General features: G+C 43.5%; 1 protein-coding gene across 1 annotated transcript in view; it reads right to left on the bottom strand.

The window, feature by feature from the left end:
- The window catches only part of adat2 (adenosine deaminase tRNA specific 2), a 33,206-nt gene that overhangs the window by 11,350 nt on the left and 1,344 nt on the right, over positions 1 to 20,512 (bottom strand). The window contains exons 2-4 of the mRNA XM_043695318.1: positions 9,133 to 9,237; positions 6,969 to 7,119; positions 3,240 to 3,346 (exon numbers count right to left, since the gene is read on the bottom strand). Coding sequence (XP_043551253.1) covers positions 3,240 to 3,346; positions 6,969 to 7,119; positions 9,133 to 9,237 — 363 coding nt within the window. The remainder of the gene's footprint in view (positions 1 to 3,239; positions 3,347 to 6,968; positions 7,120 to 9,132; positions 9,238 to 20,512) is intronic.

The raw sequence follows: 20,512 nt of genomic DNA, 5'->3' as shown, positions 1-20,512 counted from the left end.
TAGTAGATGTCCGTGTTGATTTGGTCGCCTGAGATAGAAATAGAAAGGTCGAGGGAGGGGAGGGAGGAATCTGAGACTGTCCTGGTGAATTTGAGGTCGGGGTGGAAGGTTTTGGTGAAGTGGATGAACTGTTCAACCTCCTCGTGGGAGCACGAGGCGGCGCCGATATAGTCATCGATGTAGCGGAGGAAAAGGTGGGGGTTGGGGCCAGTGTAGTTGCGGAAGATGGATTGTTCCACATATCCTACGAAGAGGCAGGCATAGCTGGGGCCCATGCGGGTGCCCATGGCTACTCCTTTCGTTTGGAGGATTGGAAGGAGAAGTTGTTCAGGGTGAGGACCAGTTCAGTCAGCCGAAGGAGGGTGTCAGTGGAAGGGTACTGGTCGGTACGGCGGGAAAGAAAGAAGCGGAGGGCTTTGAGTCCTTCGTGGGATGGGGGATGGAGGTGTACAGGGACTGGATGTCCATGGTGAGGCATGCAGTCGGAGATCGGCGAAGGGGCTGGGTTAGGCGTGGAGATCGGCGTGGGGGCGGAGACACATGCGGCGTTGTGGGCGTGTAGGTTAGTGACGTCAGTGGGGGCGGAAGTGGCTGCGGCGACCGCAGAGACAGAGTTATTCCCCATAGCCGTGGAGGTCGCGAATCTGCCGGCGATTGTCTTCATGGCGATCGCGGAGGCGGTTGTCTGGGTGGCGATCGCGGAGGCGGTTGTTTGGGCGGCGATCGCGGAGGCTGCGAGGTCGGTGGGGGCGGAGGTGACGTCATCGGCGGCGGCAGGTATTGCATCGGGCGATGTAGCGGCCGCGTGTGTAATGGCGCCAGACTGATTTCGGAGGCCAATGGAAGATTCTGGAACAGTTGAGGAATCCGGAGTGTGGGGGTAAGTACATGAAAGTTTTTGGTACTTACTGTCTTTGATTTCCGATATAGCCAGGAAGAACTGTTTGTTTAGTTTATGGATCCTTCTGTGGATGAAGAACTTTAGAGGTCCTTTACAGGTCTGTGAGAGTATTGTCCTGAGCTGGGGTAGGTCGAGTTGCAGGGAATGTAGATAGCGGCGCATGGCTGCAAGCGTGGAGCGGAGGATCCGGAGGGACATCTGTTGCTGGAGGCTTCGGATTTGTTGTAGGTACTGGTTGTCCTGGTTGGGTCCAAGTCAATGGTCAAGTGACTGAGAATGTAGATTACACTACAAGCAGGAGTGATGCCCAGGAAACATGATTGATGATAATAACAATATGCAAATCTGCAAAATATAACATAAAAAACAATGAACAGTAGATCAGATGGTGACATGGCCAAAACATGGTGAGTGTTGCATGTAGAAAGACCACACTTATCCTGAACCAGGAATATAAGAGAGAAAAACAAAGAGAGACTTGAAGTTACTGGCCAAACATTCTCCATGTCTGAGGTTAGAAGGAGGGACTTGGGGGAGGGGCGTCGGAAATGTGATAGGTGGAAAGAGGTCAAGGTGAGGGTGATAGGTCAGACTGGGGTGGGGGCGGGGAGGTCGGGAAGAAGATTGCAGGTTAGGAAGGTGGTGCTGAATTTGATGGATTTGACTGAGACAGGGTGGGGGGAGGGGAAATGAGGAAACTGGTGAAATCCGAGTTCATCCCTTGTGGTTGGAGGGTTCCTAGCCGGAAGATGAGGCGTTCTTCCTCCAACCGTCGTTTTGTTGTGGTTGATAGGTCAGACTGGGGTGGGGGCGGAGAGGTCGGGAAGAAGATCTCAGGTTAGGAAGGCGGTGATTGTGGCTGATCTGTATCTTCATTCATCAGCCTTGGTCCCCTTAAACTGTAAAACCCTTGCTCAGCACAAATCTATCAATTTCACTTTCCAACCTCGACAGCTTTGGGGGAAAGAGTACACCAGCTCTCCTCCACCCTTTGTGTTCCCCTTGAATGGCCTGCCCCTCCAATTTTAAACTACCTATCCCTTATTCTGATATCCCCCACCACAGGGAATAGTTTCCATCTACCCCATCAACTCATTATAAACATTTAACGGTGCAAACATTGTAAACAGTACAACTCTCAGGGAGGCAACGGCCTCGTGGTATTATTGCTAGACTATTAATCCAGAGACAAGGTTAGACTGGTGCTGGAAAAGCACAACAGGTCAGGCAGCATCCGAGGAGCAGGAAACCAATGTTTCGGGCAAAAGCCCTTCATCAGGAATGAGGAATTAATCCAGAGACCCAGGTAGTGTTCTGGGGACTTGGGTTCAATTCCCGTCACGACAGATGATGGAAGGCGAATTCAATAAAAATCCAAAATTAGGAGTCCTATGATGGTCACAGACCCACTGCCAATTGTCAGAAAGACCCAGCTTGTTCACTAGTCATGTTTTGTTTTGTGTCTATCTATATCGGTCTGCATGTAGGTATTGGGAGGAATTTATAATAGTGTTAGAATTTTAACTCAGTTATATACTGATGATTAATAATTGTTTACCTGTAGCTAGTCTATTTATTTAAAATAAATGATCATTCATGTTAAGTATAAAAACTGGGTTCATGCGACATGTATGGAATGAGTTGCCAGAGGAAGTGGTGGAGGCTGGTATAATTGCAACATTTAAAATGCATCTGGATGGGTATATGTATAGGAAGGGTTTGAAGGGATATGAGCCAGGTGGGACTAGATTGGGTTGGGATATCTGGTCAGCATGGACAAGTTGGACCAAAGTGTCTGTTTCCACGCCGTACATCTCTATGACTCTATAATGTTCACGAATGAAACTGCCATCCTTACATGGTCTGGCCTACATGTGACTCCAGATCCAAAATAATGTAGGTGACTCTTAACTACCCTCTGGGCAATTAGGGATGGGCAGTAAATGGTGCCCTAGCCAGTGACGCCTTCACCTCATGAATGAATGAAAAAAAACCCTAAGCTTCCATACACAGGGAACAACGCCAGGTCCTCGCAAATTAACCCTTTCAGATTCATGAGAGAATTATCCATACCCATGAGCCAGACTAATGTTGAAGTTGTGGGTTTGCATGTCTCTATGCAATGCTTCAGTCTTAAGACTACTAGAAACCACAGAAATCCTTGTCACTGCTAGCTTCCTTAGCTATGTGCTGGAACACAAAGCATTGATAGAAAGCTTCTTGGAAGTGATTAACAGCATTAGAGACATGAGCTTGCAACACCATCTAGACAAAAAGCCTCTGGTGGAACTTGGAACAACATGAGGACATTTAATAAATAAGCTGCAGAAGATGTTACCTGGAAAGGTGTTCCAGTGTACAGTAAATCATCCTGGGAAATGTTCAGTACAGAACCACAGCCTCCGAACCGCTCGTTCTGACAACCGTACACAACCAGCGGGATATCTGCGGCATGGTTAAGAAGGAAAAGGAGCTCCTCTTCTATTAAAAATGTGGTTAGGAGGAAGAGGGGAAACAAACTAAGAAGGTGCCTGTGTCTCCTCTCCTCCACCAACTGCCATATTTCTATCATTTCTTTCTTTCTACTGATGCAGGAGTGAGGTACTGAATCGCTGTTAAACTAGTGATAGAATGGTACAACAAAGGAGGCAATTCGGTCCATTGTGAAACTGTGGTGGCTCAAAGTTATCCAATTCACCTGCTCCTCTGCTTTTTCCTGTAGCCCCACATCTGTACTTCCCTCCTCCAATTATTTTCTTTTGACCATTATTGTGACTTTCTAAATCACAACTACTCATTCTGTTACTAAAAAAAGAAAGGGTCCCTCAGGTGGTTTCTGCTTCTTTTTGCCTTGATTCTGTGCCCTCTGGTTACTCCACCTACAGATCTAGAAACAGCTTCTCTGGACACGAGGATCGGCTATTTAGATATGTTGCTGTTGACAGTCCTGCGAAAGGGTCAAGGTGTATATGACAACTTCAGAAGTACATTCTAGGTGATAAAGCACTACGCAAACTCTTCAATATTGGCACATAAAAGAAATGGGAGCAAACATGGGCCATTTAGTCACTGGAGCCTGGTCTACCATACAACTAGTTTGAGCTGAACTTCGATCTTGAGTCCACCTTCCCAAGGTGTTTTTTATTCATTTGTGGCATCACTGGTTGGCCAGGATTTATTGCTCATCCCCAGATATATCCCTGTTCTTTCAGCATCCAAAAATGCATCAAACTCTGCCCTGACTATAATTAACAAATAAGAGCCCAGTTCTCTGGGACAGGGAACTCCAAAGATTCACAATGCTTTGGGGGAAGAAACTCTCCCAATTTGGTGACTGTGGCTGAGAATGAGTCTGTTGCAGAGTGCCTAGTTAGGGAAACAGCATCCTTGCATCGACCCAGTCAGCCCCCTCAAGAATTTCATATGTTTAAATGCAAGCATCGAGGATTGGGCAGAAGACACAGTAAGTCAGGAAATTTTATTTTATTTTTCATTCACAGGATACGAGTACACTGATAAGTACACTAATCTTTGAGTAAGTGGTGGAAAGCCACATTCTTGAAGACAATGGAGTGGCTTGCTAGACCACTTCAGAGGACATTTAAGAGTTTGCCACAATGTTGTGGGTCTCGACTCACATTTAGGCCAGACATAGCAAGGAAGATAGGTTTCCTTCCCGAAAGAAAATTAAGGAACTAGATGGGTTTTCTAACAAATAATTCAATATTTATTTAGTCACACGCATTTAAATTCTCCAGTGCTGTGTGGATGATCAGATCCTTGAGCTCTGTGCCCAAAGGCAGGTTTAATCCAAAGCACCATGACCTCCACCCTAGGTGGGTGAAGGAGACAGAGCTGAATTCATCCAGCCAGAATGACGAGTGAACCCCATATTGTTGGCACCAACCTGATCCATACCAGCTGTTCAGCCAATTGAGCTGACCAGATCCTGAAAGATGCCCAGATACTCCTGTCAATGCGCACTCTTATATGCAAGTTATAGCCTGGAGGTACAGATAGCAATACCAGTGACTCCAATTTCCTTCCATCACATGACTGACCAGAGATTCTCCTACACTTACCAACTGCTGTTGGCATATGATGGAAGAATTTACAAGCTGATACTCGATCTGTTTGGCCACGTTTCCATCGCCATCAAGTGGTGGGATGGGACGGAAACTTGGAAGATTTGGCTGAGAGACAGGGGCACTGACCATTACATAACAAGAACCTTGGTAGTAAAAGGTAGTGCAAGGAATGGATAATTGAAGGAGGTGGGGGGTTTCCATGCAATTAGGATCCTGACCAAATAAAGCATGAGAGTAAAGACATAAAACATAGAACGTTACAGTGCAGTATAGGCCCTTCGGCCCTCGATGTTGCGCCGACCTGTCATACCAATCTGAAGCCCATCTAACCTACACTATTCCATGTACGTCCATATGCTTGTCCAATGACGACTTAAATGTACTTAAAGTTGGCGAATCTACTACTGTTGCAGGCAAAGCATTCCATACCCTTACTACTCTCTGAGTAAAGAAACTACCTCTGACATGTAAAGGTTTGGCATTGGTTTGGGGAAATTGGAAATAGCACAGTCCCATGGAGTTATATTGGGATTTATGTGTTTTAAGGAGCAGGGAGTCCTGCTACTGCTCTGGTCAATCTTCCTGTATCAACCACCAGTATAAAACGAAGGAAAAAAAAGGTTAAATCTGTTTGATGCAATTTTGTGGTCCAATAGGGGGCTTACGCACATCTGATCAAATTGGAGAATTTAACACCAATAAAATCGAACAAACTAAAGACCTATGAAGCAACTAAGTGAGAGGCCATGATTCTAATGTTATACCTTTGATTCAATTACTCTCATTTTATTCGCCATGTTTCCCTCAACTACTGTAGGTATGTCCATTTGCTCAGATGACAGGAACATGCACTTACTGCACAGCAACACGTATAATTACTGCTCGACACAGTTATGGGATGAGGAGCGTTGTGTCCCACTTAACCATTCTCCCAAGTGGCTGCTGTGATGTGCAGTTCAACTGAGTACCAACATTATACTGTAATTTATCTCTATAAATAGCCCATTCTAAATGCACCGGAAAGTGACACTGAATTAGAATAATTAACAAGCTCACCATGAAGTCTCATGTCCTGCAAGGTTTTTCTGGACAAAAGTGTGTGTGCAGATTTTCTATATGTACTCTGCAGCAAACACCTACAATTATGTTCCTTTTTTGAAAAATTCTAATTGCTCACCGTTCCTCCAGAAATTCAGCAAGACAATGATCCTTCTCGAATTTGCCGAATGAATACCGGCAAAAATCAAAATGCTGGTTACAGAATAACACACCCGCCCCCACCAAAACAAGACACTGAGACATAAATGAAGGTTTTTAATCTGGCTATGTAATTAAATGAGGATAAGGGACTAGATAGCTGCTTGATATTTTCATTCGTAAATAACTGTACACAGCTTTGAAATTAGGCTTTTAGCTTACCATTGTGTCAATAACACTTAGGGAAAACTTCCAAAGTGTTTCATAGGAAGGTTAGCAAACAACATTGAACACCATGCTATATCTGGGAATGAGGGCAAAATGTGGCTTTAAGGAACATTTAAAGGAGAAAAGAGAGGCAGAAAGCTTCAGAGGAAGTATTTCAAAGCTGAAGGCTTTGGCAGCTGAACATACAACCATCAGTGATAGTGATTACAATTGGGATGTGCAAAAGACCTGATTTAGAGCTGTGTAAAGCTAGAGAGATTACAAGGACAGGGAGGGGCAAGACTATGGAGGGATTAAAACACAAGAATGAGAACCTTAAGAATAAGGCTCCCTCCCAGACTACAGGTTTCAGGTACAGATTGTTTCTAAATGACTAACATTTATCAAATGAATAAGTTACCAACACTTACAATTTTTGGAACGCATGCTCTCCTGTGCTGTGGTTAGGAGTGAGGTTGGATGTCAATTCTCATAAAAATTACTTCTTTATGTTGAAAGGTTCCATGAACTCAGAGTTATGTCTCTTGTAAAATGATATAACTACTAAAGGATACTCAGTAGCCGTAAGGCAGCTGCACACATGATGCAAGGCTCCACAGTGACATACAGCACCGTGTGTTCGAACACCTCCTTCCTGTCCCTGCCCTTTTGGTGACACCACTTCAAGACTTGGTCAATGGCAACCATTTCTGCGTGTCGGGTAGCCTGCAAGGACAGAGAGAAATTTCAGAACGTGAGCTTGGAACACAGGAAACTAGGAAAGGCCATAGTGATTCAAAAATAGTCACACTCCACCATATACAAGATCAGCAATCTTGAAGAAGTGATACAGGATCTAAATGCAACGCAGAATGGCCCTCCAATTTTTGCTTTGCCTACAAGAGGATTCCAGGTGTGTTCTGCTTACTGCTGTATACCCCTTTCCTGTTCCATTTCCCTGCATCCATCAGAGTCTCAAGTGTGTTAACATTCTGCCACAATCAGAATGCATAGACTGACAGAGGCAAAGAACCACTTTTCACAGTACAAAGGCAGTTAGCGAAGCTTTGGATCAGCTGACAGTTTGTACAGGTCAAGTACTGGGCGCCTATGAGTACAGCATTGGAAAGATCAAGTCCAGTGGTGACCCAGATGTGGGAAAGGGCTTCAGCAGAAGCGGTGTAACAAGGGAGCAAGAGTGAACCATGGTGCAAAACCAGCACTTAGTTCTGAGCTGACTGACAAAGAAAAGACAAAGTGCTCTGTAGTGCTCAGTGAAGATGAGGTACAAAGAGAAAATGCTGGAGAAAAATCAGCAGGTCTCAGCAGAATCTGTGGAAAGAGAAACGAAGTTAACCTTTCAATCCAAAGACTCTTCCTCGGGACTGCAGGAGGCTGTAAATAAGATTTTTTACACTATTGTCAGTGGAGGAGATGGAAAATAAAAACCATTATCTTTGAGCCCATTCAGTTCTGAAATCATCATAACGGATTTGAAATTTGTGCTCTCTTCAAAGGTGCTACAAGGCCCACTGAATTTCTCCAGCATTTTTCTGTTTTGATTTCAGATTTTCAGTATCTGCAGTATTTTCATTTTATTGGAGAAGCTGAGAGTTGGGGGTAGGACCTGGTATTCCCTTCATTGAAAATCTCAGAGAAAATGAGGACTGCAGATGGTGGAGATCAATTTCGAAAAGTGTGGTGCTGGAAACACGCAGCAGGTCAGGCAGCAGAGTCAACGTTTCGGGCATAGGCTCTTCATCAAGAATGCCACATGCCTTATGCCCGAAACATGACTTTCCTGCTCCTTTGGATGCTTCCTGACCTGCTGTGCTTTTCCAGCGCCACCCTTTTCATTACTGAAAATCTAGGTGACCGGACATTAACACATAGAGTTTAGAAGGACAAGGTTAGCCAAGGAATCAACTGATGCTGCTAACCTTAATCTGTAGATTATGAAGATGAAGTTAAGGTGCTTTTCTAGACAGTTCTGTTGGAATTTACTGACACTTTCAGATATGGGATCACCTTTAACTGTGCATTGATGACACCAAGCTCTTCTCTTCCCAAAGTCCTATGACTATTTTTGTGATATCAGATTATCTGATAAGAACCAGCAGAATTACCTTCAGCAGGGTACCGAAGTATCTAAAGCCCATTCTTTTCACTAGGAACAATGTCCTTGCCATTGACTCTACCTTGACTGTTTCCAGAGATGGAGCTAGATTGTTTTCTACTCATCCCAGATCTGACTTTCAAATCTCAGTGGACAGGGTGGATTATTAGGAACACCATGAGGTATCATAGAGGAGGCACGTGAAGGACAGATATGGAAAACAAGATTGGAAAATCAGCTCCTACTCTACTCTCAATCTTCTCAGAACTTTCCAAAACAGTAGAACACTTCAAACTTTCGTGCATCTTGCAGCCTTCAAACCCAGGCTGGCATTCATGATTATGAATCCTTATCTAGTCTAAAAGACCTTGACATAATGTACATATATACCTGCTTTTGTCACCTGGATTTTCAACAAACAAAATGCTTTGGAATGTGAGCTAAATTTTGACACTGGAAAATGCATACAATAGGCAAAGTCCAACAGGTCACCCATTATCTACCCACTGACTATATTTGGAAGAGGATGGTCTGGATGGTAATAAGGCGTTTATTTGACATCCCTCAATGTCATTATACCTCATAGTCTGTTCTGACAAATTAGGCTTCAGACATTAACTTACGTTCTTGGTTTCATTCACTTCGTTCCTTCCCTGCCCCAAAATCTCGTTCCGATAAACCATCAGACACCCGACAGGCACCTCGCCATTCTCTAAAGCTTCTTTTGCCTGCAAATAAAACAGACAGAACATTAACTCGCCTCAGGAACACTCCCTTGTTTAATACTCCTGCTGCAGCCACAATGGCAAAGAGTAACAAACCAAATTTGCGTTCCATAACCTGACAAAAGCTGGAATTGAGTCACTGTAAAGGATTAAACAAGCAGAGATCAAAACAGAGTAGACTGTTCTAACTGCAAACCATTAGATATAGGAGCATAATTAGGTTCCAACCCATCGAGTCTGCTGCACCATGATCATGGCTGATATGTATCTCAACCCCATTCTACTGCCTTTTCCCTGGAACCCTTGATCCTCTTATTAATTAAGAACCTATCTGTCTTAAATATACTCAATGGCTTGGCCTCACCCGCCTTCTCCAGCAATGAGTTCCACAGATTCACCACTCTCTGGCTAAACAGATTCCTCCTCATTTCAGTTCTAAAGGGTTGTCTCTTCACTGTGACATTGTGCCTCATCTCCCCTACTAGTGGAAACATCTTCCCCACGTCCATTCTATCCCTGCCTCTGAGTATTCTATAAGTTTCAATGAAATACCCATCATCCTTCTAAACTCCATTGAGTATACACGCAGAGTCTTCAATCATTCCTCATATAAGCCCTTCATCCCCGGGGTCATTTTTTTAAACCTCCTCTGGATCTTCTCCAACGCCAGCACATATTTCTTTAGATGTGGAGCTCAAACCGTTCACAATATTCCAAATGTGATCTGTACAGAGCCTTCTACAGCCTCAGCAGTACATCTCAGCTCTTGTTTTCTAGCCCTCTAGAAATGAATATGAACATTGATTTGCCTTGCTAACTGCCAACTGAACCTGCATGTTAACAGTATGAGAATCCTGAACTATGACTTTTAATATCCTTTGAGTTTCAGATTTCTGAAGCCTTTGCCCATTTAGAAAATAGTCTGCACCTCTACTCTTCCTCCCAAAGTGCATAACCTCACTTTTCCATATTGTATTCCATCTGCCACTTCTTTGCCCACTCTCCTGGCCTGTCTTAGTCCTTCTACAGCCTCCTCACTTCATCAATACTACCTGACCCACCCAACTAGCTTTGTGTCACCTACAAACATAGCAACAAAGTCCTCAATCGCTTTGTCCAGATCGTTAATGTACAACGTGAATAGTTGTGTCCCATCACTGACTCCTGCTGAACTCCAATGGACCTAGAGAGGTCTAAACGCATTCAAACTTTGGAACAAAAAAGCCAAAAATCTAGTTGGACAAGAAATAAAATCAAACATAGTATAACTTCTCATATACTGGGGAGAAACATCTACTCTGCCTTATTATCCTCATATGAGGACAAGGTATATTGCTGCTGCTGTTCGTGAAAGTGAGTGAAATTAGTTACTTAGAGGTTCCTGTGGTACATTGATAGTGTCCCTATCTCGGAGTCAGGAGACTCTGATTCAAATCCCACCTGCTCCACAGGTGCGTTTTAACATTACTGAACAGGCCTTTTACAAAATATCCGTCTTGTAGTATGTGTTCTCAACAGTGTCTTAGAAAATAAACATTTAATCCAGAGATCTCAACATAATCTACTGACAAAGCTCATACCTAAAAACCCAAAACATTAACCTACATTGATAATACCTGCGGTGCATTTTCAACATTTTAATTTCAAACAGCAACACCACCCCCTGGTGATAACCAATGGTACTGATGATCACTCAATATATTTTAAAAATGTACAGATATCTCCCTCTCCACCCATAGGTTTGTGCTTAATACACTTGTTTCTAAAGAGGTGAATACTCTGGGAGTATTTTTACGGATGCCAACAGCCTTTGGGCACCTTACTCAAGTCAGCATCCAGATGTGAACTGACACACTAGCTGACTGCTGCAGGACCCAAACTGGTCCCTGTTCAACATCCAGTCAGATGGCTGCCCTTCCAGAGAACCCCAACAGAGTTTTCCTCCCAAGGATGGAGGTCAGCTGTTAGCTAGTAATCTGGTGAGCATACTATCCTGTGGGTCTCAGTATCTCAGAGAAAATGAGGACTGATCTCAGTATGTCTCAAGGCAATACATTTCCCTAAGTGGGGAGGACCAAGAGGCAGCAGGTCCAAAGCAACCTTTGCTAACTCAGACTGGGATATTAGCTGTCTATTGTATCCATCGTAGTATTCTTCACCAGAAGTGTTATGAAGTATGTTATACATTGCACATCCTACCACACTGTAACCATCCATTTCTTCTTTTCAAAAGTGACACCCATAAGTCTTTCTTTAAAGCAATAAATCCATGAAATTTATGCAAAATATTGTACAGGTAAAATCAAATGCTTTCACATGTAAAAATTCAAATTTGGAATTGGGCACTCTAACTTGTTCTGATTACTTCACATTTCCACATACTTCTGATCACCATTCACCTGCTCACTTACCCAGAATCTATCTGCCTCAGCCTTAAAAGCATTCATTGCCTCTTGAGAAAGACAACTCCAAAGACTCTCAATCCCCTGTGAGCAAAGGATTTGTCGTCGCCTGTCTTAAAGCAGATCATCCCTTATTTTTAAACAATGACTGACCCACCGGCTCTAGATTCTCCCACAACAGCAAATATGTTCTCCACATCAACCCTACCAAGGATCTGACAGGTTTTAGTCATCATCTCTTAGTCTTCTAAACTCCAGCAGACACAACTCCTGTTGGTCAATTTTTTTGTACTACCAACAGTCTGATAGTACATTGTTGAAGATCCAGCGAATCCTCAGGGAAGAAAGAAGCATGAACACCAGTGTCCTTGACCAGGCCAACATCCCCAGCATCGAGGCACTGACAACCCTTGATTGGCTCCAAAGGACTGGGTATGTCGTCCCCATGACTGACACGAGACTCCCCAAGCAGGTGTTCTATTCCCAGCTCCAAAACAGCAGGGTAGCTCCAGATGGACAGAGGAAGCACTTCAGGGATATCCTCAAGGCCTCACAGGTGAAGTGCAGCATTCCCACTGACATCTGGGAATCACTGGCCCAAGACTGTCCAAAGTGGAGGAGGGGCATCCGGGAAGACGTCGACCACCTAGAGACTAGCCATTGGGGGAAAATGGAAGCCGGGGGAACACAGCGTAAGGAGCACGTTGCCTCACCAATGCCCCATCCACCCCTTCCCATAACACCTTCTGCCCCAAGTGTAACAGAGCCTGCGATAGCCCCATCAGTCTGTACAGCCACCTAGACTCACCCTGAGAACAGAAGAGAATCATCCTCATCTGTAAGGGACCGCCAATGATGAGTTAATTTCTTTATTTAGAAATGCAAAGAGACAAGGTTTTCAAATAAGTCAACAAGATTCACCAGATTGGTTCCAGAGATGAGGGATCTGTCTAATGAAGAGAGATTGAGCAGTTTGGAAGAATGACATGAAAGCCAACTGAGGCATTTAAACTGCTAAAGGAAATTAGCAAATTGTGGTGGAGAAAGTATAGTTGCTCATGTGGGGCAATCTGGAACAGAGGTAATAATTTTAAGTAATGGGGTAGCAGATTTAAAACATAGATGTAGTCAAATTATTTCTTTCAAAGGGTCATGAATCTGTGGAATCTATTACCTGGGTGTGGTGGATGCCAGATCATTGACAACTCCATTGAAGGAGATAGACAGATTTTGAATTAGTAATGTGTTGAAGGATTATGGTGAGTGGGCAGGAAAGTACAGTTGAGGCTTGAGGGGCTGAATTGCCTACTCCTGCTCCTAGTTCTTAAGTAAAACAATCACTTAAAGCTTTCACAATGTGCAACTGAAGAATTTTAAAAGTAAATATTTGTGGAGTTCAAGTAATGATGAGTGAGAGTAGTTCTGCCTACTATAATCAGCTATTGGTATTTAAGACCAGTCAGTATTCAACAATGGCCAGAATGCCTACAATCAAGTGTCTTGGTTCTCAACATTTATGGCTCATGGCTTACAAACTCCCACAACAGGGAGTTATTACAAAGTTTGGGAGAAGATTTGTAGCTCGGGTGCTCGTTGTTGTGGTTCTGTTCGCCAAGCTGGGAATTTGAGTTGCAGACGTTTCATCCCCTGTCTAGGGGACCAATGTAGTGCACAAAACACTACATAGGACAAACAGGAAGACAGCTAATGGTCCGCATCCATGAACACCAACTAGCCATGAAACGACATGACCAGCTATCCTTAGTAGCCACACACTCAGATGACAAGCAACATGAGTTCGACTGGGACAACACTACTATTATAGGAAAAGCCAAACAGAGAACAGCCAGGGAATTCCTAGAGGCATGGCACTCATCCACAGATTCAATCAATAAGCACATCGACCTGGACCCAATATACCGGCCACTGCAGTGGACAGCTGGAACGTACAACCGGAAGCGGCAGATACAAATCACTATAAATGCCGGAGCAAACATCACAGAAGCGCTTCACAGGAGGTTCCCAAGCACTGAGGATGTCACCTAGACAGGGGATGAAACGTTTGCAACACAAATTCCCAGCTCGGCGAACAGAACCACAACAGGGAGTTATTACAGCCAGACTGTCTGCTCCAAACTAAAACTATATGAAATATTGTGTGACCTTGATAGTTAGTCCCTTACATTTTGTCAAAAATTCAACATATGCAAAGGCATGAGATACAGGGGGGAATTGCAAGAACATTTTAATGCAGTGACTGGTGATAACCTGGTATTTGCTGTTTCATCAGAAGGAGATAAACTTAAGAGACTGTGCCCCTATATATAATATGTTTTGTTTTAAACCTTTAAAGAAAATATTTGGGGTTAATGCCTACAATATTAAAATGGGTCTTCCTGGGTTCAGAAAGATAAACCTCAGGCGTTGATGACCAAGGATGCTAAGCAGTTCCAACCGGGGTGGTGAACACTTCACCATGCCTGGTGTGGTGTGGGAAGTCAATTCTATTCACAGAGATACAGCAAGGCATATCCACAAAAAATGGATCTCTGGAGAGGGGTTAGTCAGCTTGGTTGGCAGTGTGGCTGGTAAAGCTGTGGACAGGAAAGTTGCTGTCTCCCTAGCCGCTGTCTTTGAGAAATGAACAGAAACACATGGGTGGGCGACAGGCATATTCTTGCCCTGGCTTTGGTCAGGGCAACCAATTCTGGGGATGTAAAGGGCTACTTCACAGGCATGTACCCTCAATAATGCTCTGAAAGAACTCACTCAGAAACTTCCAATTCTGATCTCCTGGGGCTCCTCTTTCATTTAATGGCTGATGGTAGGAATGCAATGAAAATGAGGAAGACCCACGAGCGGCAGGAGGAGACTCCGCGATCGACCAGTTGGCTGCCCATAGAATTACAGGACAAATGGTTTCCTGGAATCACAGGCAGGCAGATTCAATAGCTCCTGGAACGGTGTAGAATGGCTGCAAAATCCAGTGTTCCGTCATAAAATCAGATTTTCAGCTTTTACGCCAAGTACAAGCTCCCGATTTTGAAGGAAGGAAAGAAACGTGAGATGGAGTTAAATTTGTGCGATATGTATCCACTATTCAGCAAAGCTTAACAATTCACCTTCGTAAGCAGCGAACAGGAAGGAGGGATTGTGAACACTAGAGGGAGCGCAGTGCTATGGTTGTATTTGGTGGGCCTTCCTTCAGCACTATGTGCTAGCGATGCAGGTGCCTGAGGGCCTGCCTCAGTCCCCCAACAGGCTCCTGTCCCACTGAATCAGATTAATCTGCAGTACAAGCATCAGGGTAATTACCTCTGGGGCAGTGACACAGAATATACAAACATGCAGAAACTGAAGCAGTAAATATTGACCAGCCTTGACTGTAGGCCACTCCAACAGAGCACCCATGAGCCATGCCATTGATTCCAACACAAGCCTAAAGGGTGGATCTATGGGATAGATCCAATATCCTGTTCCGAGAAAGGGTCATTTGACCTAAAATGTTAACTCTGGTTTCTCTCCACAATGCTGCCAGATTTGATTTTCTTTCCCCAGCAATTTCAGTTTTTGTTTCTAAGAGTCTGTTGTGTGCCTTTCATCTCTCCCATGGTGCACTGCAATTCTATTCCAGTGAATGTTGTTTGAATTATTGCAGTAAACTCTGGGCTGCCAACCCTGATGCGGAGACACATTTTCATTGAAGCTTCCTTTAGATTTCTTTCCTCGCGCTCACATTTTGCAGAATGGAGAGGAAGGATTTAGTCTTTTCCAAGTTGAACCCACTCCTGCCACTGATGGTTCTTGATATTCCAAACCAAACCCAAAATGGCAACACTAAATTCCAGCTCATCATAGCCGCGGTGCCGGTCCCCCAAACACAAAGAAAAGACCTAAAAGAAGTTCACACAATATACTCCAGAGTATGTTACAATAAATATCATTCAGATGGTGATATAGGAAACACAGCAAGTTTTCACTAATACAAAGGTGATAAATGACCATATATAATCTTTAGGATTAAATACTGTCCTGGATACTACAGAATATGATCACAGCCCTTCTTTACGACAATCTGCCACGTATGGGGGCAGATGGCTCAGCTGAAGTTTACAACACATCCTGCCAGGCTTCAATTTGCCTCTGTGTTCTTGATTAAGCCTTATGACTTGTTCAGTTCCTTCAAAAATTAACCTTCTCTATTTTGAGTCAATCATAAGCCCAGGACTCCCAGGGTGTGTTTGAGGCTTTGATTCATACACTCAACTTAATGCTGTAATTTCACCTGTGAATCAGCAGCTAAACATCAGCATAAACCAAACTTGGTTACTCACTCATAAGTACAAAGATTATGTTGACATCTCATCATGCCATAGCTGATCTTCATAAAAGCATGATGTCAATGTGAAATCTTGCAATAAATATATCTTTATTGTAATCTTTTGGACTCGGTGAAAATTATACATTTGACTGCAATAGTTCAGAGAAATTACATGATAATTTTCGTTTAATGTTGCACCTTTCAGCAGACTATTATTAGATAATGCAAAAACTACAAATTCACTACATGACATTTGGTAGTTGTATTTTACCTGGAATTCAGCCTTTGAAAAATCAAGACTACAGGTATCCCTATAACCATCCCAGCTTTTTCCCATCAAGGAGAATACTCTCTCAACCTGTGCTCCTTCAGGTAAATATCACTAGTGAATACAAGTTTAGCAAATTCTTGCAAGTTCTAAAAACAGGATTGCATTGCTGTGGAATAGATTTCTCCTGATCAACATGCTGTCATAGTAATATAAGTATAGCATAATATAGATAAATAACAGACAATGTATCTCGAAGCTGAAAATTTTTGTTAAGACCACATCTTTCTATTTTATTGATTGCTGAATGAGAAAAGGGCTGATCTAATAATTGAGGGATTGTTGTGGAGTTGTTGCACATTTTAAAAGCAAGTTATTGGACATTCTTTGGAAGTGCTTTTTACACAACTACTTGTTCAAACAATGGGTGAAGCCTAGTTACAGATAAGCTGGAGTCAAGAAATGTGCACCAGTGGACTTCTGCTGGCCACAAGTAGCTGATTTGTCTATGAAATGGTCACCGATTATCAGTTGCACATGCCTGCTGTCTGTCAACAACAATGTGATTGGCTCCTTGTTAGCTAAACAGTTTGCGGATACAAATGAAGAAGATGCCATTGGTTCTCTGAAAAGGACAGATCTATCCCTTTTGGAGAAAGCGAGGACTGCAGATGCTGGAGATCAGAGTCGAGAGTGTGGTGCTGGAAAAGCACAGCAGGTCAGGCAGCATCCCAGGAGCAGGAGAATCGACGTTTCGGGCATAAGCCCTTCATCAGGATCCAGGGGAGGCACGGTGGCTCAGTGGTTAGTACTGCTGCCTCACAGTACCAGAGTCCCAGGTTCGATTCGGGCGACTGTGTGTGGAGTTTGCACGTTCTCCCCGTGTCTGCATGGGTTTCCTCCGGGTGCTCCGGTTTCCCCCCACAATCCAAAGATGTACAGGTCAGGTGAATTGGCCATGCTAAATTGGCCACAGTGTTAGGTGCATTAGTCAGAGGGAAATGGGTCTGGGTGGGTTACTCTTCGGAGGGTCGGTTTGGACTAGTTGGGCCGAAGGGCCTATTTCCACAATGTAGGGAAGCTAATCTAATCTAGTCTTAACCAACTGCCCTTTGCCTCCTGCAAGTGAAAATACATGGAGAAAGAAGATCGAGAAGCAGTATGTCCTGACAAGTCAAAAGGATCATCTCAGCAAACCCTGTGAACAAGGACGGTTGATCTATTTTCCCAGTCTTTTCCTTCACCCATGTCATCAATGTTTCATTTATCTGTGTCTGTATGTGGGTATTGGTAGGACATATAAAGAGGTTACAGTTTTTAACCTAGTAAATTTATTTGTTAACAGTTCACAATTGTTTATCTGTAGTTAGAAACTATTTGTAATGTAGCATACATTATAAATAGTCATTCTTAATAAGTACAGAAACCTGGGTCCAAAAGACAGGTAAATTGGGGAATTTGGTGTACTTTTAGAAAACCTTCAACTTTTGTGATGACTGCAGAAAAGCAGGGCTTGATTTTTAACATTCTACCCAAAGTGAGGGTTAATGCTTTACATACACTTAGCTGTGTAGTCAAACTTAAGACGTTCATGATTCAAGCATAAACATTTCAGTGAAAATAATGGATTGCTACTTTTCAGGTCAAACAACTTATATAAACTTGTGGTTGGATATAAGTAATGAAAAAGCCTGTTATTTCTTTCCTTTGATGATTAAGGGGTTAAGCAGAGCATGCTGTGCTCAGTAGCCAGAGAAACCATGCACTAATCTTCTACTGAAGAACAAGCTGTTCATATAGAAAGGGATTTGAATATACAGTTGTTTTACGTTGGCTTCTTTAAAACATAAGGAACACGTAGATGCAGATCAGTAGACAGATGGTGACTAAGTTTATATTTGGCCGTGTTATGGCTGAGATGGAGGAGCACACTGTTTTTCTCCAGCCCTAGTGCTGTTGGTATTTAGAGTAATTTTGCAGGAGATGGGACGGAGTGGCAGTAGAATAGCATTGTTGCACAGACAAGCATAAAAGAAAACAGGGGGTGTTAATTACTGCAATAAGGAGGAATGATATTTCATAAAGTTCTTCAACTGAGGTCATGTTGCTGAAAGGGTATTTTGGACCTCCTAACAGTCAGAAAGAGACAGATGGACAGATAGAGTAGACAGTCAGAGACTTTTTCCCCGGGTACAACAGAGTGTTACAAGGGGACATAAATTTAAGGTGAAGGGTGGAAGGTATGGGGTGATGTCAGGGGTAGGTTCTTTACCCAGAGAGTGGTGGGGGCATGGAATGCGCTGCCTGTGGGAGTGGCAGAGTCAGAATCATTGGTGACCTTTAAGTGGCAATTGGATAGGTACATGGATAGGTGCTTAAGCTAGGACAAATGTTTGGCACAACATCGTGGGCCGAAGGGCCTGTTCTGTGCTGTATTGTTCTATATATACATAAATATCAGAAGTATAAAAATAATAGGGTAATAATACTAGGGGATTACAAATACCTCAACACTAACTTTAAGATTATGAAAGGATTGGACACTCTGGCAGCAGGAAACATGTTTCCGCTGATGGGTGAGTGCCGAACCAGAGGACACAGCTTAAAAATACGGGGTAGACCATTTAGGACAGAGATGAGGAGAAACGTTTTCACCCAGAGAGTGGTGGCTGTGTGGATTGCTCTGCCCCAGAGGGCAGTGGAGGCCCAATCTCTGGATTTATTTAAGAAAGAGTTGGTTAGAGCTCTCAAGGATTGTGGAATCAAGGGTTATGGAGATAAGGCAGGAACAGGATACTGATTAAGGATGATCAGCCATGATCATATTGAATGGTGGTGCAGGCTCGAAGGGCAGAATGGCCTACTCCTGCACCTATTGTCATAACTGGGATAGACAAAGAGTGGAAGAGTTGAAGGGATCCGAATTCTTAAAATGTATCCAAAAGAGCTTTTACGCTAGGACTCATAATCCAACAAGAGAACGGCAGTGTTGGATCTAATTTTAGGGAATAAATTCAGGCAAGTAGAAAAAACTCTCAGTGGGACAGCATTCCAGTGACGGTGACCATAACTCAGTAAGGCTTCAGGTAATTATGAAAAAGAATAAAGATGGACAGGAAGTAAAGATTCAGAATTTGGAGAGTGGAGGGTTTTTAAAATATAAGACAGGATCTGGAAGCTACTACTTGCAGGAATATCGACATCACAGGAGTGGGAGTCATTCAGAAAGGCTAATAGTGAGAGTGCACGGTCAAAATGTTCCTCTAAAGGTGAAGGGTTCAACCAAAAATCCAGAAAACCCGGAATGTCAACGAATGTACAAAACTGGACAGCAAACAAAAATTAAGCTTGTGGCACATACCTAGGGCTCAGAAAACCAAACCCCTGGAGAAATACAGAAAGTGCAGGGTTTAATTAGAAAAGAAATTGAGAGAGCAAATTTTCCACTCCTCCCTCCAATCACAACTCTCAACACACTTGTCCACCATTCTCTTGACTCTCAACATCCCCACCACCCTCTAATCCAGAACACTCTAACATACAAGAATAGAATTAGGCCATTCGGCCCATCGAGTCTGCTCCTCCATTGATTATGCCTGATACGTTTCTCAACTCCATTCTATCACCTTTTCCCCTTAACCCTTGATCCCCTGTCTTAAATATATTCTGAGACTTGGATCCACAGCCTTCTGCAGCAATGAATTTGACAGATTAACCACCCTCTGGGAGAAGAAACTCCTCATCTCAGTTGGAAAGAATCATCCCCTCACCCTGCAGTTGAGCTCTCACATCCTAGTCTCTCCTATTAATGGAAACATCTTCTCCATGTACACTCTATCCAGGCCTCTCAGTATTCTGTAAGATTCAATGAGATCACCCTTTCATCTTCATAAACTCCATCGAGCATAGACCCAGAGTCCTCAACCACTCCTCATGATAAGCCAGTTTATTCCCGGAATCATTTCTGCAAACCTCCTCTCGACCCCCTCCAAGGCCAGTATATCCTTACTTCGATATGGGGCCTGGAACTGCTCACAGTATTCCAAATGCAGTCTGACCAGAGCCGAATACAGCCTCAGCAGTACATCACTGCTCTTTAGCCCTGTCAAAATGAATGCTAATGCCCCTCTCAACAACACCATTCTCCCACCCAACTTTCAATACACCCCCACCCCTTATTAACACCTCCCTAACACCCTGCCAACTTGCAAAATCCTCCCTCAAATCTATTTCGCAACTCTACTCTCAACATCCCCCATGCCCAAACCCATCCACCCCGCCCACCTC

This window comes from Chiloscyllium plagiosum, chromosome 9, assembly GCF_004010195.1.
Source record: "Chiloscyllium plagiosum isolate BGI_BamShark_2017 chromosome 9, ASM401019v2, whole genome shotgun sequence".
NCBI classification, from domain to species: Eukaryota; Metazoa; Chordata; class Chondrichthyes; order Orectolobiformes; family Hemiscylliidae; genus Chiloscyllium; species Chiloscyllium plagiosum.
Note: the sequence above shows the minus strand (reverse complement) of the source record. Positions and strands in the feature narration are given on the sequence as shown.